Source organism: Baudoinia panamericana (genome assembly GCF_000338955.1).
Source record: "Baudoinia panamericana UAMH 10762 unplaced genomic scaffold BAUCOscaffold_2, whole genome shotgun sequence".
NCBI lineage: Eukaryota > Fungi > Ascomycota > Dothideomycetes > Mycosphaerellales > Teratosphaeriaceae > Baudoinia > Baudoinia panamericana.
Window position 1 is genome coordinate 1892436 of NW_006911258.1, and position 22673 is coordinate 1915108.

The following is a 22673-nucleotide window of genomic DNA, read 5'->3' on the forward strand; positions in this document are numbered from 1 at the left end:
CCACCCAGCGCCGCATCGCTAAACCAGCTAACAGATTAATAAACAAACGAAGCAATGCGCATCATGAGGCGCCATCGATACTCCCATCAACCAATCGACTCGGACTGGCTGAGAAGACCTTCGTTGCAATAGGCGGTAGAGGCAAGTCCTTATCAAGCCCTCTGCCCCTCAGGTTATCATCCTTCGGCGGTGTCGGAGGGGCGGGCTGCATTCGTCGGGAGTGCTCGAAACTACCATCTTCCTTCGGCGGCGTAGGTGGCGATACATTCCCAACATGCTGGGATTCCATATTCGCGTTGCCAAGAACAGGCTTCAATTCTTCCCGACTTGGCTCAGGTGTGGCACGCTGAGACGCATTGCTCGCAGTCTCTGGTGCCTCCCCAATCACGGGTAACGATGTCGCCTCCGCTTCAGTCCCGGCACCCTTGGTAGCGGTCAGAGTCCGCTCCGGAACCTTACTTTCGTCCGCGCCCTTGCGTACTGTCTTCAGCGCTTGATGCTCAGCCGCCTCAATCACTTTCTCCGTACCGGGTGGATTGTAGGGGTCTCGGTCAAGGTCTCGTGGACCAGTGCTTCCCGAAATGTCTCCTTGCGGCAGCTGGTGCATGTTCACACCGCCTAATCGAGGATCGTTGATGGGCGGTTCGAGCGGTGGCTTCACGCCTGACTGGAGCTTGACTCCGGCACTCTCCAGTGTCGAGGTCAGAACTTCCTTCTCTGCGCGTTCACGTGACATCGTGATTCCGGAGATGAACTTTATGAACCGATCACCGTAGCGGTCAGGCGGTATGGGACTGATCTGTGACTCGTGACCGCCCATGCCCTTCCAGAAGTGCTCGGCTCGCTTGACGTAGTTGTACTGTCAGACACATTAGCAACGCTCACTAACTCCAAGCCCGTGGACAACCTACCCTTGTCAAGCAATCAATGATACCGAGATAGTAGATTTCATCTCCAGGGCTGTTATCCTCGTGCGTCGCACGAAACCCACCATCATCCGCGTAGAAGTAGAATCCTTTTCGAACTAAGCTGCTCTCGTCCGGCATCTTGTCCATAGTCTGCGCCATTGGGATCGGCCGCTGACTCTTCACCGTCTGCCTGAGTTCTCTAGCGCGCTGAGCGGTTTCCAGCTTACTTGGTGTCCTCGCCAGTCCAGGGTTGACACCAGGCGGGCAGTTTGCTGGGTCTGGGAGCTTGTCACCACCCGGCTGGAAAACCTGCAGCGTCTTGTCTCGCAGGTTGTCCTCGTTACCTCGCTCGAGATCATGGATGCCGACCAGCAGACTGTAGTCCATAATTCGCAACCGCTGCAACATCGCCACATCCCGTTGCATTTGCGTCACAAAAATCTCCTTTTTATGAGGGCCAAACTCAAGGTGCAGGTTTCGTCGGAGCCAGTTCAAGTCCTTGAGTGTCGCACGCGGGTTATTCTCCAGGTCCTCTTCCCGAAAGTCTCGCCCGATGGTGCTACCCTTGAGATCGAAGGTCCGGTGGATGTCGCGGTGCGGCGGAAAGAGGTTGTTCATGATGACGAAATGTACCTTCTTGCCATATGGCAGCTTGACGCGATGAAGGCCGTAGAACTGTGAAAGCAGCGTGTTTGGATTTAAGCGGACATGGTTGTAGTACTCTTTGAGAATCTTTCGCAGAAATTTCTGTTCACCACGATGTATCGTCTTGATGATGTACTTGTAGTCTCGCGAGAAGTAGAAGAATGAGCCTGATTTGCCGGGCGATCCAAGTTCGGACAGGATGTACTTAGCAGTCAGCGACACCAGGTATTCGGCAGGGTCAATACCGAAGATGGTTCGTATATGCCGAAATACCCATGGCGCGTAGTCCTTGAACTTGAAGTCGTACTTTGTACTCGGTGTCAGCTCGTTACCTGTTATGTCGAAGCTGTACTTCTGTGCGGCCAGGAAGTCGGCGTCGGACAACTCGCGATCAGATTTGGCGTGTATGCGACTAACACAAAAGCGGATCCCGGTAAGCATGTTATACGCGCGAACGTAGTTCTGGTGGTGCTCGTCGACCTTCGTACCGACTACGACTCTATCGTCGTCAGTGTCGACACGGTTCTTCCGAATCGCACGCTTTGCTTTAATGGCTTCAGCCCATCGCTCGGCGTCTTCGTCCTGTGGCACCTGATCAAGCTGCATGTCCGAATGCGAGTGCAGCGACCGAGTCACTCTTCTGGCAAGCTGCAGAGAACCACGCCTCCGGCTGGGAGTAGTTGGTGAGAAGCGTCCGGTGGTGACAGCGGTATCTGTTGAGTCTCGACCATCTACAGAAGTCCGCACGGGATGTAACTTAGGTACCTCGAGCGTATGCCGCTGCTGAAGACGGTCCGGACGGACAGGAGGAGGACCTGGAGACTTTTCACTTGTCGCAGGAGGTGAGGCTGGGGTATGCGTGAATGCGGGCGGTGACGAAGCTCGGTGCCGATGTGAAGCAGGTGGCTTGAGCATACCATCTAGCGCCGTGGAAGTAGAAGGCTGCGTGGGTGAGCTCTCTGTGACTGGCGGCAAAGTCGAAGACACTGGCGTTGATGGTATGGCTATCGGTCCGCTCACCGAACGGCCAGTTTGCTGCAGAGCAGAACTGCCGCTGGCTAGGGCGGTAGGTGCCTTTGGTAGTGTCGGCTTCACCGGCGCTGCGGCATGCTTTCCCGTCGGTACGGTGGTGAAATACCCTTCCTCCGCAGCTCCTGGCCTCGGAATAGGGTCCTTCACAACCTCGCCCGACTTCTTCTCGCCGCTATCCACACCGCTACCCCTTCTTGTCCGCGTACTAAGAGCCACACTTTTGGCACTTGGAGCCTTCTCCACAGACCCATTAGGTACGCCCAGGATTCCACTGCCAGTCGGACTGACACCAGCACCGTTCAGCGTCCCCATCGGCGTTTGCGGCCATCCTCCAGGTAGAGCATCTACCGCTGGCGTTGGTCGATCATAGGACTCTTTTCGCTGCACCTCAGTCGAAGGTCGATTGGCGTACGCGGCTGGCTTGGCAAGGTTGGTAATATCAGTGTTTGAGCCTCCATCGCTGTGAAGCACACCTGGCATGTCTATGGTCTTAACCATGTAGAAGCTTCCACGTGTGGCGGCATTGAGCTCCAGCGACTTCCTCAACAACTGCTGCTGCTGCTGTTGCTGGTCATGGTCTCCCCCTTCGAGGGGCCTGGCGGCAGCCGTGGTCGCCAGCCTTTCGACCTCCTCAGACTTGCCGTTCGCTCGTTGTTGGGGCCGAAGATGAGATGATACGCAGCCGTGGGGTCGTCCCTGATCGATATGATCGAGGCTCACCAACTGTACTTCTAGAGGTAATCCTGCCGTTGTGAGCTTGGAAGTGTTCACTGTCGATCCGGGAGTTCGGACGTTATCCTGCGCTAACGCTGAATTGTCGGGCCGCTGCCGTCTCTTGGGCCCTACGTCACGGTAAACAAGAACAACAACGCGTTGCGAGCTCAGAACTGTCGTCGTTATAATGGTGATGATCGTAAGATGTGTGAGTTGTCCATACGAGAGTTGTAACTCAAGACAGACAAGTTGGCTGAGCACAGTCAAGATTGGCAGATGTGGCTTGTGCCAAGGTTATGGGCAGCAGCCTGAGTAAGGTAAACAAAGGTGCAACTTGTGTGACCATGAGTCTGCAGTGAGACTTCGGCATCGTAAAGATATTGAAATACACATCGTGTCAAGCTATGTACCTCACAGCACATCTGCATCATGTCCATGGTCGCCAGAACGCCATCTCGCGGAACGAACGGGCCTTACAGCAGAAAACGCGCCGTACCAGACCCAGCAACATTAACACGCGATCCCAAATAATGTAGCCATAAACTCAGTGGTATCACACTCGTAGCGTTCCTCGTTTCACCAACGCCGTTCGCCGCTGCTTCGGCAACGCTAGGCCGTCACGGCATGCAGCGAAAATTATGACGGAAAGAAGATCATGTAAGGCGTTCAAGCCTTCGCCTTTGGCGTGGCGGTCTTTTTCGGCGTTGCTTTCTTCGCCGGAGCCTTCCGCTTGGCAGCAGTCTTCTTTTGGGGTTGGGCTTGAGTGGACTTCGTCACGCGGCCAGACTTGGTCTTGCCGAGGACAACGGCCTTGGGTGCCTCAACCGCGGGTGCCTGCAACGACGTGAGCGTAGGACGAGACGGCTTCGATTCCAGAAGTACTTACAGCGGCGGATGTCTTGCGGACCTTGCTCGTGTTCGCCTTGCTCTTGGTTGCGGTCTTCTTAGCTGGTGCAGCCTTCTTCGCGGTCGTGGGCTTCTTAGCAGCAGCCTTGGTCGGTGCCTTCTTCGCGGCGGCGGGCTTAGTCACTTTAGCCTTGGCAGGTGCCTTAGTCGCTGGGGCAGCTTTGGTGACGGCAGGCGCGTCTGCTTTCTTGTCGTTCGGGCCTGCGAGCTTCACGGGTCCGGGAGCCCCTGTTGGCGGCAGCAAGGTCAGCTTGATGGGTGCGAAGATGACTTGCTGTTACAGAAACAGAACAGTGGCAGCGACGGCGATGATAAGGAAAGCGCCTTCGAGCGGAGCGCGGTCTGGGTAGAGGTTTAACTGTAAAGGATCGAGCGATAGGAAGAGCATACCTTTCGGGCGGGCAAACACTCCGGCCTCAGAGCCCTTGGCAAGAGCGCGGTTGAATTGCGCGGTGAACTGAGCATCGGTGACGCCGCTCAGGTTGTTGTTGGCCTGCACGTACTTCTTGATGGCTTGCCGGCTAGAGTTGAGGGTGCATTGATCAGCGGAAGCTCGACGGAAGCCGAGCCGCACACCGCTCGACTCGGCGGCGATGACGGCGACGACATGGTGATGACACATACCTAGAACCTGATCGATCCTTGAGCTGATGGCAACAAAGCATGTCAGAAAGAGTTTCAAAATCGAGAGCCGGTTGTATGAACGTGTAGGCTGAAGGACGCGTTGTTGTCGCAAACCGGATCGCGACCGAATGTTTTGCGCCGGAGAGAAGGAACTTACATTGATGATAGCCTCCTTGATCATATCTAGTCACAACGAGGATTAGCATCTGCTCTACAGCTAGATACTGTTGCATCTCCACGAAACGCAAAAATGCGCTCGTGGCGACCGCTCGCTGTGCTCACCTTGGTACGAGGCATGCTGAGGCGCAGCCGCTGCCTTCTTCGTGCTGGTGCTTGCTTTCTTTGGCGCCATCTTGAATCGCTGAGTAGATAACTTGATGGATTAGACAACGGAGATCACGATGATGTGTGGGTCGTATCGATGGCAGCTAATTTGTCGTTGGAAGAGCTTATGGTTTGCGACGAAGTAGCAGTCAAGCGGCGCGCGCGCGGGGAAGCGACGTTCTTATAGTCCCCACCTGCTGCCTTATCACAACAGGCGGGCGCTGGGACCACCTTTGAGTATCAAAACAATCAGTCTGTTCTTCGTCCCCCTTTCGCCGTGTTCGTGTCTGTAGTCTTTGCAAGCCGCATGCAATGATCGCCGCCATGGATGCTATTATCCCTACTCCATACGCTGGGTCAACACAGAAACCAGCGCATACCGCACGCTCACTCGGGGTCAGATGACCCTCACGAGTGCCACATGATGCCGTGCAGGCGTTACCGACATTCGCGACATCAAGCTACTCTTCGTGTGCCGAGATTTTGCACTGTACGCCGGGCCCCTAATCTTCGGACTTGGCGCGCAAGCCTTCCACACATCGCGCGGACGGCGGCAGACTCTTCGTCCATCGCTTGCGTACAATTCTCTAGGAGATGCCAGGCATGACAGGCTTAATATGCACAACAGCTGTCGATGTGTCCGTCGTAGTGCGCCAACCTATCGAAGGGTTATCTCACCGCTTCATCAGTCTGTGCTATTCGAACAGTCCATCTGGAAGAAAGGTCCAGCCAGATTTACCTTATCTTGATGGTCAAGGCCAGGTCTGTAGTTTCGCTTCACTCACATTGATTGCGAGGTCTGCGGAACAGAAACGCAATCACCGAGTCGATGCCAATGGACGCCGGAACAACAGACTACAGCGTGCCCGTAGAAGAGTACCCGAGGCTGGTCGCATCCGTAATTGTGACACTCGCGGATCTCTAGAGCTGAACGAAGCTCATTTTGCTGTCGCGAAGTCGAATCTATCCGCGACTGCGTGGCGCGACGGCTTCGCGAAACGGAACCTGATATTATCGCCCTTGAAGTGACTGGCCGTTATCCTACAGTAATGAGCCACCAAAGTCTGCTATGGTCGAGCCATCTTGTTTGCAGGCCATTGGCCGGTAAGCTGTGAGCTTATTGTCCGAGCGGAATAGTGAATTTTGTTCGCTTCCGCTAGGGATTTTTACTCTCTCGATTTCACTCCTCGCCTTTGATCGCACTGACATGGGAGTTCACCAACCTGCTGAAGGTATCTAGCCAAAGGAAAGATCAGAGCTGCCGCCAGCTGGTGTTGCTCTCCTCAACATCGCCAAGTCCTGATGTGAACTAAATGGAATGCTGACTAAGCCGGCAACGCCCGAACAGATCACTGCTCTTGGCATGAAATTTAGCGAATACATGCGTGCTTCTGATCTCGTTATGAACAAATATGGAATTACACGCGAAACACTTGTATGCGCAGCGGACGGCTCGAACTCTGGGATAGCCTCACCGGTCGCACAGGAAGTCTTAAGTGGCTGATAAGAGGTGGGCCCAGCAACCAATCGAAGCGAACAGCTGTGGTATCTTGCAGCGGCACATATGCGAGGTTCATATTGCCAGAATCTGATATCAACCACGAGAGCGAGATCTTTCAGAGGTGTGCATCTGCCAGACCAGGCACGTCCTGCAAGCCCCGCCAAATACTGTATGATGTCGTGGTAGGCTTGTGCAGGTAAAGAACACCCTTTGTAGTGCGTCGCGGTAACAACTTTTCCTTACTCTTCTTTGTCCTGTCCTGTTCTATGTCTATATGGCAAATCTCAACAGCCTGGAAGGTTTCTTGCGATCCATACGGCGTGCTGCTAACAGTGCCGGGCTACAGCCAGCGCTGAGGACTGTAGTGCTCAGGGATGGAGAGCATGTGACTGAGGAGCATAGACACCGTGAGCATGAAGATCGGCCACCGACGGATGGAGGCGTCGAAGAAGAGCGCGACAATACACAATTATCTAGCCAACCACGCAAGCTTCACCACAGCGAACCGCCACCGGATGATGTTTCGCCACTTGTCCAGCAAGATCAACCAGGCCATCAACACGGTGGGTTCGAACCTCTGCACACTAAGCTGCATGAGGTGTCCAGAAATCGTGTCATGCAGCTTAGCCAGCGGCGGAAGGAGTCACGAGCCCAGCAAAAGGACGAAGAACGGGAGCCTCTTCTAACAAAGCAGATCCGGCGTGAAGATGGCACGGAGGGCGAGGTCATTGTCGGACAATCAACGCTCCCGCAGACGATCTTCAACAGCTCAAACGTGCTTATCGGGGTTGGCATGCTCAGCTTGCCCTTGGGTATTCGCTGCGCCGGGTGGATCATCGGTCTCGGATCGCTTATTGCTTCGGCTCTGGTGACGAAATATACCGCCAGTCTTCTAGCGAAGTTTCTCGACGCTGACAGCTCGCTGGCAAACTTTGCGGACATTGCTTACATTGCGTTTGGCGAGAAAGGCCGGTTGGCAACGAGCATACTCTTCACTCTTGAGCTGACGGCTGCTTGCGTGGGTCTTGTCGTCCTCTTTGCTGACAGCTTGAAGAGTTTGATGGAAGGACCGAGTGACGCGCACTGGAAGATTCTCTGCGGATGCATCTTACTACCGCTCAACTTCGTGCCAATGCGACTCCTGAGTTTCACAAGCTTCCTAGGCATCTTCTGCGGGTTCGCTTTGGTGGTTTGCGTGTTTGTGGCAGGCTTTCTGAAGAGCTCAAGTCCTGGCTCGTTGCTGGAGGTCGCCACGACGTACGCGTTCCCTGAAAGCTGGAAGGCACTGCCATTGAGCTTCGGTCTGATCATGGCGGTCTGGGGCGGTCATGGCGTGTTTCCAAACATCTACCGAGAGTATGCGTCCTTGAGTCGTATCACTGTCTGTGAGGCGCTAATAGGTTTAAGCATGCGACATCCGCACAAATACGAAAGCGGGCTCAGGCTGATTTTCAGCTTCGTGGCCTTAGTCGACGTCACGATGGCCGTTATCGGATACCTCTTGTACGGCAACCTGACCAAAGACGAGATCACAACCAACATCCTTACCACCGACGGCTATCCTCAAGCTCTCAGCGTATTGCTGCTCGTCCTTGTGGCCATCGTGCCGCTGACGAAGTTCCCGCTCAAGTGTGTGAAACCCAACGGTGATGACATTGCCAGGTAGTGCTGACAGGACGACGGTTGCTCGCCGATCATATCAACATTGGAAGTTCACTTCCGCGTTGAGCCACGAGCCGCGACCGTTAAGCCCAACAAGCTCAATCAGTCCGCTGTGCTGTCTAGGTTGCTGGAGGCAGTTTTCCGCATCGGAGTGAATGTGATCATCGTTGTGCTGGCGCTTGTTGTACCTTCGTTCGAGGTGATCTCTGCGATCATGGGCGCGACGTTCTGTTTCTTGATATGTGTGATCTTGCCTGTCTTGTTTCATTTGAAGATGTTTCGAGGTCAGATACCTCGGAGTCAGTTGATCTTTGATTGGACGGTGATCGTGGTTTGTACGATTCTTGCCGTTGCTGGGACTGTATGGGAAATCCTACCCAAGAGCTGGATGGGCCTCCGAGCGGCCGGGTAGCATTGCAAAAGTAATTCTGGTTCCTGACCCTTTCATGTGCAACGGCATACCATTGCAGTAGCGTCATCTGCAAAGGTCACCATCATCCACATTAGCTTGGATCAGACTGTGCGGTCATGAGCACACATGCATCGCCCGTAACCCGTCAAACATCGAGTGTGGCCACAACATCGACGAAGCGATCACGTCGTGGAAGATCATACTCCGAGGAATCTTCAAGGGTAGGCGTTCGAGGGAGGAGTATGCCATGTACTTCTGCACCAATGGTCAGTCACCCAAACACTAACCCTCATGTTAACTGCTCCAAGCATCCCCATTAGGAAGGCGCAGCCGCAACAGACTCCCATTACTCGGCGCGCATCTTTCGTTGCGGTTTCAATGATGAAGGTTCTCACAAGAGCAGCACAGCGTGCAATTCGCTTGACACCGGTCCAGCATGGTTCCAGAACGCATATCAGAGCTCTGTCAAATTCCATATCTTCCGATCTGTATGGGCATCGAAGTTCAGAGCGAAGACCGCCTAGCTCAGCGCTACCCTTGCCCTTCGTAACAGAGACTGTTGTATGTGCTGCCACCTCCTTGTCGTGTCACGGTACTGACCGACTAGGGAGGCGGCTGGCACACATACGACATCTTCTCACGGCTGCTGAAGGAGCGCATCATTTGCCTCAATGGCGAAGTCGAAGAGACTTCGTCGGCATCGATCGTGGCACAGCTACTCTTTCTGGAGGCCGAAGACCCGTCGAAACCAATCAATCTGTACATCAACAGTCCAGGCGGTAGTGTGACGGCGGGCCTGGCCATCTACGATACTATGCAGTATATACGGTCGCCTGTGACGACCATATGCATGGGCCAGGCAGCATCAATGGGGAGCCTTCTACTCTGTGGCGGTGCTAAAGGCTCGCGGCACTGCTTACCACACAGTCGCATCATGGTGCACCAGGTAAGCGGAGGCTACCATGGGCAGGCGTCAGATATTGCGATCCATGCAAAGGAGATTCTCCGTGTGCGAGAGCAGCTCAATCAGATCTATCAGCGGCATCTCACTCCCAAAGAGGGCGGTACGAAGAGCTTGGAGGAGATTGCAAGGGTCATGGAGCGTGACTTCTTCATGAGTGCCGAGGAGGCATTAGACTGGGGCATTGTCGACAAAGTGCTCGATCGGCGTGAGCAGAGCGGCGAGGGGACGTGATGGAGGTCGCATTTGCAGCCATGGCCGGCCACTGGAATGTCACGCAACACGCCAGTGCGAGCTAGCTTCAATGGCGAGCGTTCACCCACGAACCACCAACCGACCGCTTGCTATGCGCCACAACGCGAAGGTTGTTGCCTCGTGTCAACGCATACCCCGTCAAGGGAGATCAAAGGCTCTACAAGTTCACCAGGTAGGAGTGACAGGGTTGTCGACAACGCCTCTTACGATCGCTCGGCAAACAGCGGCGACATTGACCTGTAAAGTTTGTACCGCCGTTCGCTGAGCACATGATCTCTCATTCACAGCACATCTCTCTCCCGATCAGGCTTGGTCTCTGAGTCGTAAAACTCTCTTGTATTCTCACCTCGTGTCTCTCGCAAACCCGCACAAAACGTGCTCTTCTCACGTTTTCCTCGCTTGTTATCATTTCTTGCTCCTGCACCCGGGACCGACCTGATCAAGATCGCAACTCGAAGCCCGCTCTTGGTCGGAGCTACCCATCCTGACCACAAGCACTTCGACCATCAGCCTCAGACCTGCGCGACACACACGATTGTGCAAGTGGCGTGGAAATGGTATGCTCTCGCTTTTCTCGCCGACCGCACCCGAGCATACACATCCGTCAACCCATACCCGCAACGTCGCAGCGATCATACTACTGACAAATCGCCGGTAGTCTCAGTCCCTGTTCGAGAGTCCGGAGACGCTCCGCAAGCGCTGTATCGACCATCTCGCGGACGCTTACGCCCGCCTTGTGCAGCTGGGCATGACGGCGGAGGCGAACGACTTGATCGCGTTCGGGATCAGAGTCTTTGGCGCGGAGATGGGAAACTCTCACACAGGCGAGGTGGCCAGGTGGAACGTTAATGGGCCGCCTCAAAGGCGTGATGAAGGTGATGGGTCTGGAACTGGCGGTGCGGCTGGCGGTGCAGGTGTCACTGCCTAAGCGACAATATCTTGTTTGATGACGAGTCGGCGGGCAACGTAAGACGCGCGTAGAGTCTAAGACACTGTTGAGAACCGAGCGGCTCTTGCGAACAACATCCACTGCCGCAGCCCAAGGTATATGAGCGAGACTTTGTTGTATAGCTAACCTACAGCCGACCTGCCGACCAAGCAGAACGGAGCTCCATCCGCAAAACGTCTATCCACTGAACTCCTTTCCTGTCCAGGCAACTCAGCCTACGCTGCTATAAAGGTACAAAGAGTCCTATTATGACTCTATACCGACTGCCTGCTGCCAGAACACCAACATGATTGCAACAGACGGCGTCGTTCACCACCCGTGCGTGCACCCAAACGATGTGCTCATGACTAGCACGAGCACGCTCATTCGCTGCGGCAACTGCGGCACCGGCAACCTGGCGCAAGTCCACGAGTTGCCAGGGCTGCAGACGTACGATTTGCGCTACGTGCAAGGATACCTCCCAGTAGGTTCCATCGTATCTTATACTGGCTCGGATACGGTCGCTTGTTCGATGGAAGGCAGGGTGACAACGGCAACCACCCAGGTAGATCGGCAAACAGTAACGGCGAATGTACGAGTAGTCTTCCTGAAACGACAGCTGTCGGTAGTTCGACGGAACTCCAACGCTGCGACCGGAGAAGCTGCGGCTGGGACGGCGAGGCTTGCGAATGGGGCTTGAGTGGCGTCTCGCAGCTGGCTCGGGTACGCGTTCGGATGATCATTGGAACGACAACGCATGCACGCAGCGGGACGAGACTTGAGCGGTATAGCATAGCTGGCTCCATTGTGCGTAGATGATACCATATGATCAATACGGTCCGTTCATACTAGCAGACGTGATAGCACCAGGTTTGACATGGCGAATAGATCTCGCCAAGACGCGCATCATGGTATATCGAAGCCGCAGGAACATGTGTCAACAGGAAAGCGAAACATATCCTTGATAAGGTGAACGTGAGAGCCAGCTATCAATCTCAGTCATGCTTCGAGTCCGCTCGGTAGACATCCACGTCGAGCAATCTCTTGACAGCCCAGGAATGGCCAGCAACACTACGCCTTGATGTTAGCAAGCCTTAAACGCGCATGCCAGCTCAGCCAGGAAACTCACGAGATCGGACCCCCTCGCCAAAACGGTAACACTTGATTCCTCCCCTTCCGCCTCCTCTCAACCTCATCAAACAATGTCCCCCTCTGAAAAGCCACAACATCACTCCCCCTCAACCTGCCCGTCTCCACATCACTCGCAAGCGCCCACAACCCCAACGCATCCATCTGTCCCGCAATCCCATTCTGGGCCGCTACATTCCAGATCTCGGCACGCGTGTACTCGCGCTTCTCGTCGACCGGTACGCCATCAAGCAGCGTCTTCGTGACGGAGACGGAGGGGACGTGGACGTTGAGGGAGAAGAGGCTGGTGTTTCGGAGGAAGAGATGGCGGCCTATCGCGACGGCGAGAGCGACAGGGAAGTCGAGGCCTAAAGTCAGGTTGCCGCGGAGGGAGTCGGTTAGGCGGATTGTTTGGGTATCCGGGATGGTGGAGAAGTGGGCGTACCAGAAGAGGAGGCCGTGGAAGGGAGCATCGTTGGACATGCTTGTGCAATCGTTTTGAATGGGAGCAGACTGATGGCAAGAGACTCAACCTACCGTGTCATGGAGTGAAGTGCTCATTGTGAGCTGTACTAATTAAGGCGGCCAGTGCATGAGCGGTTCATCTCGTGCATGTGAAGCGAGTGACCTCACCATTGCGCGAAGTCTGAAATCGTGACCCAATGTACGCACAACCAGTCGGAAACGCGTTGACGGAAACAAAAGTCGTCAATATCGCCAGCTCCAACTTCTCTTCTACCATGAGGCTTCAAATTGCTTCGGTCTGCGAAGTCAGGAAGATCTGTGAGCATAGAGACCTTATGAAGACCTCATGCCACGCGAGGTGGTGGTGTAGGATCACGGGATCAGTACCGCAACTATCCATATTATCTGACATGCATCAACTGTGCACAAAAACTGAAACGACATCCGCCCATTATGCTGCAAACTCTAGCACATGCATCGCGTGTTAGCCGTCGCTGACGTTCAAGACAGCGCTTCGAAAAAAGTAGAACGTGATTCGACGCGTGGTTCGAGCCGTCCTTCTTGCTAGGAGTGTTGTGTCGACATGCTTAGCAAACCACGATGACCGTGATCATGGCCAACGCGAAGCAGCTAAAGCGGCTCCAGTTCATCGAGTCAGCAGAAGTGCTGCCACCGGTGAAGACAGGAACGGTAGCTGAGGGGCTGGCGACGGTGCCGTTGGCAGTCGAGGCCGGCATACCACCGGTTCCCGTGGCTCCGATGGCACCCGCTGCGGCGCTGCTGCTGCTAGAAGCACCGACTCCCGGCTGGTAAGGGGTGTAGGGGCTGAGCGGCGTGGTTGCAGAAGCGCTCGTGCCGTTCTGAAATTGTTTTAGCTGACGTTCATCACACTTCGTTCGGCTGACTTACATTCGCAGCCTCAGCGCTGGAGCCGGACGTAGACAGAGCAGAGGAGCTTGTTGAGACCGAGACTTGGGTGGTGCTGATCACAGTCTGGGTGACGGTGAGCTGCAAATGGGTGGTGGACCCAGCAGAGCTCGACGATCCGGTTACCGCGCCGACAGCCGAGCTGCTGGACAGTGGGATCATGCCAGGGTACGGCACGAAGGGCGTGGCATAGCTTGAGCTGGATGCATGAGAGGAGCTTCCAGCAGCGGAATCACTGGCACTGCCTGAAGCACTAGGAGAAGACGAATAGCCCGAAGGTGATGCATTCGACGAACCCACGGAGGCTGGACCGCTGAAGGTACTGTCGCTTGAGGGGCTCGCCGGAGTGGTTGAAGTCAAGCTTGAAGAGCCAGTAAGAGGTGAGCTGGACGTGCTGCCACTGGCTGGCATAGACGGACCGACGCTCGAAAGGCTACCCGACGGGGCTGACTGAATGGCAGATCCGTATGATGAAGTGCTAGACACGCTGCCCGATGACAAGCCGAGTGTGACGGTGGAAGTTGCGCTCTGAGTCACTGTTGAGTAGATTGTCCGGGTGCTAGCCGAACCACTTGATGAGGACCCTGTTTCTGCACCAGCCGTGGAGCTGCTGGGGGATGGAGTCGGGGGGAGAATACCGCTCGAAGGCGTGGTGGTGGCTGAGCCGACAGCAGTCAAGGTTACTGGGCAGATTGTGGTTGAAACAGCAACGACGGAGGTGTAGATGGAGGCCGAGCCGGAGACAGGGCAGCTTGTGACATTGGAAGGACAGCTGAAGACGGTGACCTCGCTAGTGGAGTAGACGGTGGAGACCGACACGGCTGGGAACTCGCTGACTGTGGTGACGACATGAACAACCGCAACGGCCGGAGTGTCACCTGCGAAGCTATTAGCACAGTCTTCATCAAGCCGAAGACGTCTCCCTCATACCAATCGCTGCGACTGCGGCCGCACCCAGCACGGCGGCGAGGAGGTACTTGAACTGCATGACGGCGGACGTGATTTGGTGGGATGGTGGTGGGTGTGGGCAAGTCAACGACAGTGGATGAGCTCAGCTCTGTGCGAAGATGGAGACTTAACGAATGTGTTTGTGCTGAGTGATGGTTGCGAGGAAGTGGAAGACTTTTCACGCGGACGTGTTTATTGACGGAAGGCAGGTCCCGTGCAAATTGCGTGACGCGTTCACTGGTGAGTAGGGAAGGAACGCTCTTCTCCAAAGGCTGGCTCAGCGAGGAAGGTGCCAACCAAGCAACCGCACTCACCACACAAGCACTTTCTCGTCTTGACGCCGTTAGACGGCGAATCTACATTATCCACCAGCTCTAGACTGATCAGAGTATGAAGGTTCCTACCAGGAAGCACAAAGTGAGGGGAGTGTTTGCTGGCATGTTACATGACGGAAGCTGATCGTTGGGCGACGAGCTACATTAGTGGCAGCATGTATGGCGCTTCGATTAAGTCAGCGGGCTGACGATATTGCTGCTATGCTGGAAGTTGAATGTGAAAAGCAAAGAACAGAGGGATATCCGTCCATATGAGTTGAGACAGGCGCTGAGCTAGCGACACGGTCAAGCAGTGGAACGTGAACACTGAGTCTGCGCAGGCCCTCGGGACTTATCCGCTGCACGTCAAGAGCACGAGGCTTCTGGTTCTCGTGGTGCTGGCAACGGGGTGGATATCTTTGTCACTAACGCGTGCCGGAAGCTGCAGCTTCGGCCGAAGCTATCCGGACCTTACCTTGTACCTTGCAGCCCATTTGCGCAAGCGCGAAACTATCCTACACGATCCGTGGCGGTCATTATATGAGTCAAGGCGAAGTATGCAGCCTCTTTTAAGTTTCAGTCGAACTCCGCAGATCTTACCGATATCTACAATGGCCTCGAAAGAAACGACTTTCCGCAACTTTACGCCGGAACAGGCTGCTGCGTACGCCTCTGGACGAGGAGGCGCATACCCTGAACCGATCTATCAGAGCATCATCGACTACCATCAAGGCAAGCGGAATGTAGTTCTCGATGTAGGCACGGGACCAGGCAAATCTGTGTGGGATCTGTTGAAGTACTTCGAGCGCGCAGTTGGCTGCGACGCCGGCGCTAGCATGATCGAGCAGGCAAAGAAGGATGCTCTCAAGCACGGTTTCGCAGACCGTACGACGTTCTGCGCTTTATCCGCCGAAGATTGCGCGAGTGCTGTTTCTGAAGCCGGACTGTCACAAGTCGACGCGATCACCGTTGCGACCGCGGCTCACTGGTTCGACATGCCAGCGTTCTACGCTTCCGCGGCAAAGGTACTGAGGCCTGGCGGGACACTGGCAATGTGGGTTCCTGTCTCGCTGTATTGCCACCCGTCAGTCTCTAAGCACAAGGAGGTTCAAGCCATCCTCGATGGGCTTGAGGAGGGTTTCCTCAGCCCATACATGCAGGCCGGCAGCATGTTGGCGCGAACCGGCTATGAGACACTACCGCTGCCGTGGTCGATTCCGGACACGCATGGACTCTTCGACGAGGCAGCCTTCAAGCGCTGCGAATGGGACCGAGATGGTGTACCTTCGGCGCCGCCGCTTCCTGACGGCACGCCCGGCCCTTTCCTCTTCGAGCGGAAGATGACAATTGCGCAGGGTGAGGCGGCCTGGGCAACCTCGAGTCCTATAATTCGTTGGCGCGAAGCTCATCCTGAGAAGGCGAACACAGATGAGGACCCCGTGAAGCTTACCGTCAAACGGCTGCTTGAGTTAGTAGGTAGCACTGACAAGCTGATCATCGCTCCCAGCTGCGCGCTACTGCTACTGAGGAGAGCATAGCAGTGATGAGGATATAGTGATGAGCATTTGCACAGTTCGACAACCGAAACCCTATAAGTTGTGACATAGGTGCAACGGTCACAGATGACAACACATGAGTACGCATCGTGTCCAAGCCTATCATCAGGTCTCCGCTGTGCCCTGTCTTCCAAAAGTGCCCTGTCCACGGATACTTGGTGATCGAGTGCGATGCGCTTGCACAAGCTGCATGCTTTTTCGAGAACGATGTTTGCTGACGCGGAAAGTGTGGACCGGCTCCACAAATGAGCGGAGCGCGATCTAGAACCAACCACTGTTCTTGACATTGAAGCCAGCATTACAGTGCACTTCAACATCTACATCGTTGCCGCAGTCGGGAGAGTGCTTTTGAACAACACGTCCTGTATATTATTGCTACATCATAGGCGCTCAAGAAAGAGCAGCTCCGTCGGTAACTCCTCGACCCGTCTTCGTCTCGTCCTACTATTGCCGACTTCCGCCACTAAAACGCTGCAACTAGGACGTTGCCGAGGACTAGCAGTACTCATGAGCCTATGAGGGTGGAGATGCCGCAATACACAAGCTTTGCCGCGAAAGCGCCATGTCCCATTCAAGATGCGGGTCGAATCCAGGCCTTCAGCTTTTAGAATGCTTATTATTGAATCCTGCGCCCTCAGTACCGGAAGATGGCTACTCTCAAAGCCATCGCTACTACCTTCCGGTGTCCCAGCACCGGCTGTACTCCAACGAAATGGTGTTGCAGGAAAGTATGGACTTGAAATCCAAGTTTGCCATCGCAATCAATGTTGCAAGCACAGATGGCGTGCACTCTTCAGCATCGAGCGTGCTTGCGCTAGATGCGAGGTTCGAGAACCACGAAGCACAACGAGATTTGTTGAAACACTCCTGGAGAAGACCGTTCGCAAGACTCTCATTTACACCAAAACGCATCATTAATCGGACAAACAACGTTCGCTCCACGCCACAACATGCGGCCACCATGGGATCCGGAGAGCTCGACCCTACCTTCTATGAGAAGTACTTCACGACGGAGGCTGAAGCCGTTGCCACAATACTTGACTCGGAGAAGGAGACCACGCCACCACCCCGGAGAAGGTTCTCATTCTTGTCGCTTGGCTTTGCCATGTGCGTCGTGATGATGTTGGTGCTTCTCGCCGCAGTGATTGCGGCTGCTGTAGCTGTCACTATCAAGCGCCGTCCTCACTACACGCCTTCAGCCAGTATACCGACCATTAATCAGACGATCACGAACCAGTCCTCCCCAATCATGGCAGCATTAGACGCCAACTTTGCCGATCCCTCTATTTGGTACAAAAACGGCACGTGGTACGCATTCGCAACGAATAATGCAGCCGGCATTCTGCAGCAATCCAACACCTCCGCAGCCTACGAGTACGGCGCGTCAAATGTTCAACTCGCTACATCACCGGACTTTGTCAACTGGACATTGCTGGACGCGAGATCTGATCCCCTTCCGGTAGTCGGCGATTGGGTGACCCAAGGCTTAACTAGCAGCTTTCCTCGAATCCCAAGAGCAAACGTGTGGGCTCCTGCGATCATCCAGCGGCCGACCGACAACAAGTACGTCTTGTACTACAGTGCCAACATGAACAACGGCACGCCGGCTGGTTGGAACCACCCGATACCGCATTGCATCGGTGCCGCAGTGTCGAGAGGTCAAGATCCCGCCGGACCGTACGACCCGCTCGACGACCCGCTGGCGTGTCCCATCCTCCAAGGTGGTGCGATTGATGCAGCCGGCTTCCAGAACACGAATGGCACCTTGTACGTGGTCTACAAGGTTGACGGCAATAACATCGGTAATGGCGGCCTGTGCGGCAACACCGTCAATCCTATTGTTCCCACGCCACTCATGCTCCAGAAAATGAGGTCAGACGGTGTCACCACAGACGGCAACCCTGTTCAGATCCTTGACCGGATCGCCGCAGATGGGCCCCTTGTCGAAGCACCGGCTCTTGTGCGTTCCAGCGAAGGCATTTACTTCTTGTTCTACTCTTCGGGCTGCACACGTTCGCCCTCCTACGACGTGAAGTATGCCACAGCGACTCACGTCAACGGACCTTATGTGCGAGCGTCGTCGCCTTTACTGCGGACGGGGAGCTGGGGTCTTAGTGCGCCAGGTTCGGTTGGTATACATGAAGATGGCCACGGGGCGTACAATATGGCCTTCCACGCTCGAGTGTCCGCGCCGCAGGGTAATATCCGCGCCATGTTCACGACGAAGCTCAAGTTCAGCGGTCACAGTGTACAGATGGTCAGAGGCAACCATACGTGGACATAGTCGAAGAAGTGTGTGTTTTGAATTATTTTGTTAGCGTTCGAGCGTTCTGCAATGCATAGCGGTGGGAGGTGTAAAAGTTGATAGTATGAGGCACGACTGGGATGAAAAGGTGCATTTAGTGTTGGATACAGTCACCCCCGTCAGCCTTGAGTAACTGTTCGTACGTATAAATATAGCGCTCATTGCATGATGCGGCACCCAAGGGCTAAAACGGCTTAACCAAGATCTGTCCCCACTTCTCGCTATCCTTTGCTGCAGAGTTGGTGCTCGTTACTTGCGGCTCCTCCCTGCCTTCCTTGTCCTGCCGTGGAACAAACCACCTCCGTATCCACTCGAGGTCTCGTTCGTGCCCTCCAGCAGCATAGTAAATCCATCGCTCCTGCTCTGTGCCCCATTTCCGGTACGGGACGTATGCCAGCAGTGAGTAGTAGTTATCTCGGGAGAATGGGAACTCGTAGGACGGCTTGCCTGCCCTTTCCAAGAATTGATCAGTCCCTTTCGCGGCATCCCTCTCGGTAAGATGGTAGAGTATACTGGGATGTACTGTCTTCCCTAACGGCGCCTTGTTGTGGCGGTGCATCGGCATGCGTGGCGGAAATCGATATTGTCTAAGCAAAGTTCCCGTGATGGTATTGAGATGAATTTCCAGTATCGCTGCGTATGCGAGCGGATCACTGATGGCTCGCTCGACAGTCTTTGCATGAGCCTCCGTAAGCTCGACGTTCCACGCTGGATTCGTGCCTCTTGCGATTATGGGAATCGGCTCCCTGTGGTTCAGACTGCTCTGGAAGTGGGCCATATCGAGGACCACGTTGAGGTTGTTCCAAGCGAGCAGACAGAATGGACAAGTGCAGAGTTTGTCTGAGTCCGGAGGTTTGATGTGTTGATATGGCTTCTTATGGATCTCGGTCATCTTCTGTCGGCGCGGATCTCGAAGCGCAGAAGCAGTGTCGACGTCGACGTGTTGTAACTCTTCAGGTAAAGGAAAGCACTGCTGCAGTATCCAGTATCTGCTGTTAAGGATGTCCTGAGCAATAAATCGTTCATGAAGATTGATGAAGTCGTTGGTGGCACGGTTGACCATCGTCATGCGGAATAGATCGCTAGGCCGGAGGCAGGCCAGGACCTCTTGCAACAATTCTGCTGGGAGGTCGAGGTAAGAGTGTGGACGCGCCCTTGCCGCGACCTTCTGTTGTCGCTTCTGTGCTTGTTTCTGAAGACGTTTCGTTTTCTTGGAATTCTTTGCTAGAGCTGCTGTAGTGTCGACTAACGGTCCATCGTCGTCGACGACTTCGATTCCCTTGTTTGGCCTGCGGCTCGTAGGTTGCACTATAGTGTACTCTTCGCTCGACTGAGCCGCTGGGTTTGCCGTGTCCGGTGGCAAGGGAGTCTCGCCATTTGCTGGTACCCCTTCGGCCAGTGGTTCCTCAACGTGCCCAGTACTGATACCAACACCCGGACCCATCTCGGAGATGGGACGAACCGAAGCACTTGTAGTACGATATTTCTCAGACGGTGGAAAACAGCGAAGTGGCGTTTCAGGCGCCGGCCGGCAGTCTCCGCTGAGTACAAGCTTCTTCCAAGCCCTTCTAACTCCTTGGCGTGGATTGATATGCTATTAAGAGCGACCACGACATGAGCGACATCACAACCGTCCTCGGACCCGACGAGCCGCCGCCACTACTGACTCCGGAGCAGATCACTCATCTCGCTTATCATGGATGGCTTCCGCTGACGCTGCCGGTGCACCTCAACGATGCCGTGACGCGACTCTCCCAAGCTGCGAGAGCTTTCTTTGACCAGCACGTGTCACTGAAAAGATCGCAGTATCCGGCACGACGAGGTACAGAATGCGGCTTCTACGAATGTCCTGGCGAAAAAGAATACCTTACTATTCGGTATGACACTAATGCGACCTCTTACCTGGAAGAATGTGCGCGGCTGCTCTGGCGTGATGCGGCTAACTACTTGCACCGCGTACTCTGCGATATAAGCAGAGCTGGCGAATACAATGTACATGCCTGGAGCTCGCTAGTGAAGCATGGACTCGAACTGCCCGCGGATGACAGCAGTCTGGACACCGTCACCTCATTGCTACGAATGTTTCGCTATCTTCCTGACAGCGGCGTTGCGGCACAGCACGTCGACAATGGCCTACTCACCCTATGTGTAGGCGAGGGTCAAGGTCTGCAAGTGCTCGATAGGTCTATCGCCACTCCCCCAACGTGGGTCGACGTGGACGGTCCGGTAGTTCTGGTGGGCGACCTGACCCGAGCCTTGCTGCGCAACAGGGTCCGAGCTGGCGTTCACAGAGTCGTTGGCAATCCCTGTGGCCGCAGCAGTTTGGTGTTCGCGCTACGACCCTACCTCAAGGGTATCATTGACCTCGCAGCCTTTGGTGGGAAAGGTTTAGTCGATACCAGAGACTACTGCACGGCCGTCAAGGGCAGCAAGGTCAACGTCAATGCCGCCAGAGAGGTTCGCGAGCAGCAGCAGAAAGATCGAGAGCACTCAAGCTGTGCTTCAGCGTCTGGCACCAATGGCTTCGGGTGACAGAGTCTGTGACGTCTCCAGACATCATGCCAAGCGAATGGGCTGCGTGTCGGCCAACGCAAACATCGTGCATCTTATTATGTTGGCGGGCAAAGGCGCCAACCCGGTACACCTCGCAGACAACATCTCCAAGCCGGCACCGCTTCCGAGCGTTTCATGCAAACCCACGACTCGTGCATGCTTCCCCATGGGCACGAGTTTAACCGGCAATTTAGCCAATCCCACTCGGATGGCTTGTAGCGGCTACTCGAGCCGCTTTCCACCGAATGCGGCGACGAGCAATTGCCGGTAAAGACATTATAAGCATCATCTGCCTGCAAGACTTTCAATGTCCTTGACTTCCACTTCAAGATCTGACGACGTTCGCGCACTTTCATCCTTACCGACTTACGCATCATGACTTCGCAACAGTACCGACAGCTCACTCAAGAAGATGTGGACCACTTCATGGAGCATGGCTGGATCAAGCTCTCTGGCTGCTTCGGCCAAGAGCTTGTAGACAAGATGACGGCCAATCTTTGGACGCGATTGGGCATGTCACCTGAAGATAAGACGACATGGACCGCCGAGCGTGTCAACATGCCAGCACACAACCAATACTTAGCAAGCGAGATTGCACCCAAGGCATGGGCGGCCATCTGTGACCTCACAGGTGGTGAGGAGCGAATGGCAGAGACGAACCGAACATGGAACGATGGCCTCATTGTCAACTTAGGCACAACCGAAGGCCACATGAAAGACATCCACGGCTCAGATCTGAAAGGCTGGCATGTCGACGGCGACTTCTTCGTACACTATCTCGACTCGCCCGAGCAAGGTCTGCTCGTCATCCCGCTCTTCACGGATATCGTTGCAGGCGGTGGTGGCACCATGATCTGCCCGGCTGCCATTCCACATGTAGCAAAGCATCTCCACGATCATCCCGAAGGCGTGTCGCCTCGCATGACCCCTCGCGCGCAGAACCCTACATTCGGTCCAGAGCCTGGCCAGGGCCTGAAATGGTTCAACGAGCTTGCGAAGAGCATGCCCCGAGACTCCTTCGTGGAGACGACAGGCAAGGTTGGAGACGTCTACCTCCTACATCCGCTGATGCTTCACTCGACCTCGAATAACAAGCTACGCAACCTGCGCATTATTACCAACCCTCCCGTCAGTCTCAAGGAGCCATTCCGGTTCAGCCGGGAGGACGAGAGCCAGTATAGCGTCGTCGAACGCAAGACTATGGCTGCGCTTGGTAAAGATAAAATTGATTACAAGATCCAAGGTACGAGGGATCATGTCGTGCCGGAGCGGGTGGCGATCCAGAAGATCATGATGGAGAACGAGTTAAAGCGGCTGGAGGGAATGAAACTTCCAGCGTCGGTTTCGGTGATGGAGATACCGCTGAACGTTTAATCGATATCCGAGTGCGACCGCCTTTGTTGATGCTTTTGTCTTCGCATTCAAATTAGCGTTTCTGCATGATCTAGGAGCATACAGACTGATTAGCATTCTTGCCCACCAACGCTGCAAGCTCGCTGCCCCACTCCACTCTATCTTCTCGTTTCCTCGATATCCTCTTTCGTCTTTGCAGACGACTACATACGCTTACTCCGTCCTTCAATCCTACGTATTGTTAAAGCGATG

General features: G+C 54.8%; 12 protein-coding genes across 12 annotated transcripts; 7 read left to right on the forward strand and 5 right to left on the reverse strand.

Annotated features, from left to right (window-relative positions):
- Positions 1 to 61: 61 nt before the first annotated feature.
- On the reverse strand, positions 62 to 2468 carry BAUCODRAFT_62612 (uncharacterized protein; the record flags this gene model as incomplete). Its single annotated transcript, XM_007674608.1, has 2 exons — positions 62 to 859; positions 912 to 2468. 2 exons carry the CDS (start codon positions 2466 to 2468, stop codon positions 62 to 64), a joined length of 2355 nt encoding a protein of 784 aa, XP_007672798.1.
- A 1497-nt stretch (positions 2469 to 3965) lies between these two features.
- BAUCODRAFT_119836 (uncharacterized protein) lies at positions 3966 to 5181 on the reverse strand (the record flags this gene model as incomplete). Its single annotated transcript, XM_007674609.1, has 6 exons — positions 3966 to 4133; positions 4186 to 4433; positions 4596 to 4726; positions 4830 to 4852; positions 4987 to 5012; positions 5112 to 5181. 6 exons carry the CDS (start codon positions 5179 to 5181, stop codon positions 3966 to 3968), a joined length of 666 nt encoding a protein of 221 aa, XP_007672799.1.
- A 198-nt stretch (positions 5182 to 5379) lies between these two features.
- Positions 5380 to 6386, forward strand: BAUCODRAFT_372980 (uncharacterized protein). The gene has a single exon (XM_007674610.1). It carries the CDS (start codon positions 5748 to 5750, stop codon positions 6180 to 6182), a length of 435 nt encoding a protein of 144 aa, XP_007672800.1. The 5' UTR covers positions 5380 to 5747; the 3' UTR covers positions 6183 to 6386.
- A 542-nt stretch (positions 6387 to 6928) lies between these two features.
- BAUCODRAFT_63649 (uncharacterized protein) lies at positions 6929 to 8728 on the forward strand (the record flags this gene model as incomplete). Its single annotated transcript, XM_007674611.1, has 3 exons — positions 6929 to 8010; positions 8062 to 8287; positions 8330 to 8728. The coding sequence occupies 3 exons, from the start codon at positions 6929 to 6931 to the stop codon at positions 8726 to 8728; spliced, it is 1707 nt and encodes a 568-aa protein (XP_007672801.1).
- Positions 8729 to 9068: 340 nt separating this feature from the next.
- BAUCODRAFT_30779 (uncharacterized protein) lies at positions 9069 to 10011 on the forward strand. The gene is made up of 2 exons (XM_007674612.1): positions 9069 to 9289; positions 9336 to 10011. The coding sequence occupies exons 1-2, from the start codon at positions 9110 to 9112 to the stop codon at positions 9921 to 9923; spliced, it is 768 nt and encodes a 255-aa protein (XP_007672802.1). The 5' UTR covers positions 9069 to 9109; the 3' UTR covers positions 9924 to 10011.
- A 1630-nt stretch (positions 10012 to 11641) lies between these two features.
- Positions 11642 to 12581, reverse strand: BAUCODRAFT_136803 (uncharacterized protein). Its single transcript, XM_007674613.1, has 2 exons — positions 12002 to 12581; positions 11642 to 11943 (listed from the first exon to the last, which is right to left on the reverse strand). The coding sequence occupies exons 1-2, from the start codon at positions 12481 to 12483 to the stop codon at positions 11868 to 11870; spliced, it is 558 nt and encodes a 185-aa protein (XP_007672803.1). The 5' UTR covers positions 12484 to 12581; the 3' UTR covers positions 11642 to 11867.
- A 471-nt stretch (positions 12582 to 13052) lies between these two features.
- On the reverse strand, positions 13053 to 14380 carry BAUCODRAFT_145590 (uncharacterized protein; the record flags this gene model as incomplete). Its single annotated transcript, XM_007674614.1, has 3 exons — positions 13053 to 13325; positions 13375 to 14270; positions 14323 to 14380. The coding sequence occupies 3 exons, from the start codon at positions 14378 to 14380 to the stop codon at positions 13053 to 13055; spliced, it is 1227 nt and encodes a 408-aa protein (XP_007672804.1).
- Positions 14381 to 15415: 1035 nt separating this feature from the next.
- BAUCODRAFT_30789 (uncharacterized protein) lies at positions 15416 to 16477 on the forward strand. Its single transcript, XM_007674615.1, has 2 exons — positions 15416 to 16037; positions 16105 to 16477. Exons 1-2 carry the CDS (start codon positions 15491 to 15493, stop codon positions 16125 to 16127), a joined length of 570 nt encoding a protein of 189 aa, XP_007672805.1. The 5' UTR covers positions 15416 to 15490; the 3' UTR covers positions 16128 to 16477.
- A 988-nt stretch (positions 16478 to 17465) lies between these two features.
- On the forward strand, positions 17466 to 18335 carry BAUCODRAFT_41606 (glycoside hydrolase family 43 protein; the record flags this gene model as incomplete). The annotated part of the gene is made up of 1 exon (XM_007674616.1): positions 17466 to 18335. A coding segment is annotated over one exon (870 nt), but the record flags the coding sequence as incomplete, so codon positions are not given.
- A 364-nt stretch (positions 18336 to 18699) lies between these two features.
- Positions 18700 to 19959, reverse strand: BAUCODRAFT_63068 (uncharacterized protein; the record flags this gene model as incomplete). Its single annotated transcript, XM_007674617.1, has 1 exon — positions 18700 to 19959. The coding sequence occupies one exon, from the start codon at positions 19957 to 19959 to the stop codon at positions 18700 to 18702; it is 1260 nt and encodes a 419-aa protein (XP_007672807.1).
- A 59-nt stretch (positions 19960 to 20018) lies between these two features.
- On the forward strand, positions 20019 to 21293 carry BAUCODRAFT_30791 (uncharacterized protein). Its single transcript, XM_007674618.1, has one exon. It carries the CDS (start codon positions 20130 to 20132, stop codon positions 21045 to 21047), a length of 918 nt encoding a protein of 305 aa, XP_007672808.1. The 5' UTR covers positions 20019 to 20129; the 3' UTR covers positions 21048 to 21293.
- BAUCODRAFT_30792 (uncharacterized protein) lies at positions 21282 to 22572 on the forward strand. The gene has a single exon (XM_007674619.1). It carries the CDS (start codon positions 21444 to 21446, stop codon positions 22440 to 22442), a length of 999 nt encoding a protein of 332 aa, XP_007672809.1. The 5' UTR covers positions 21282 to 21443; the 3' UTR covers positions 22443 to 22572.
- The last annotated feature ends 101 nt before the right edge of the window (positions 22573 to 22673 follow it).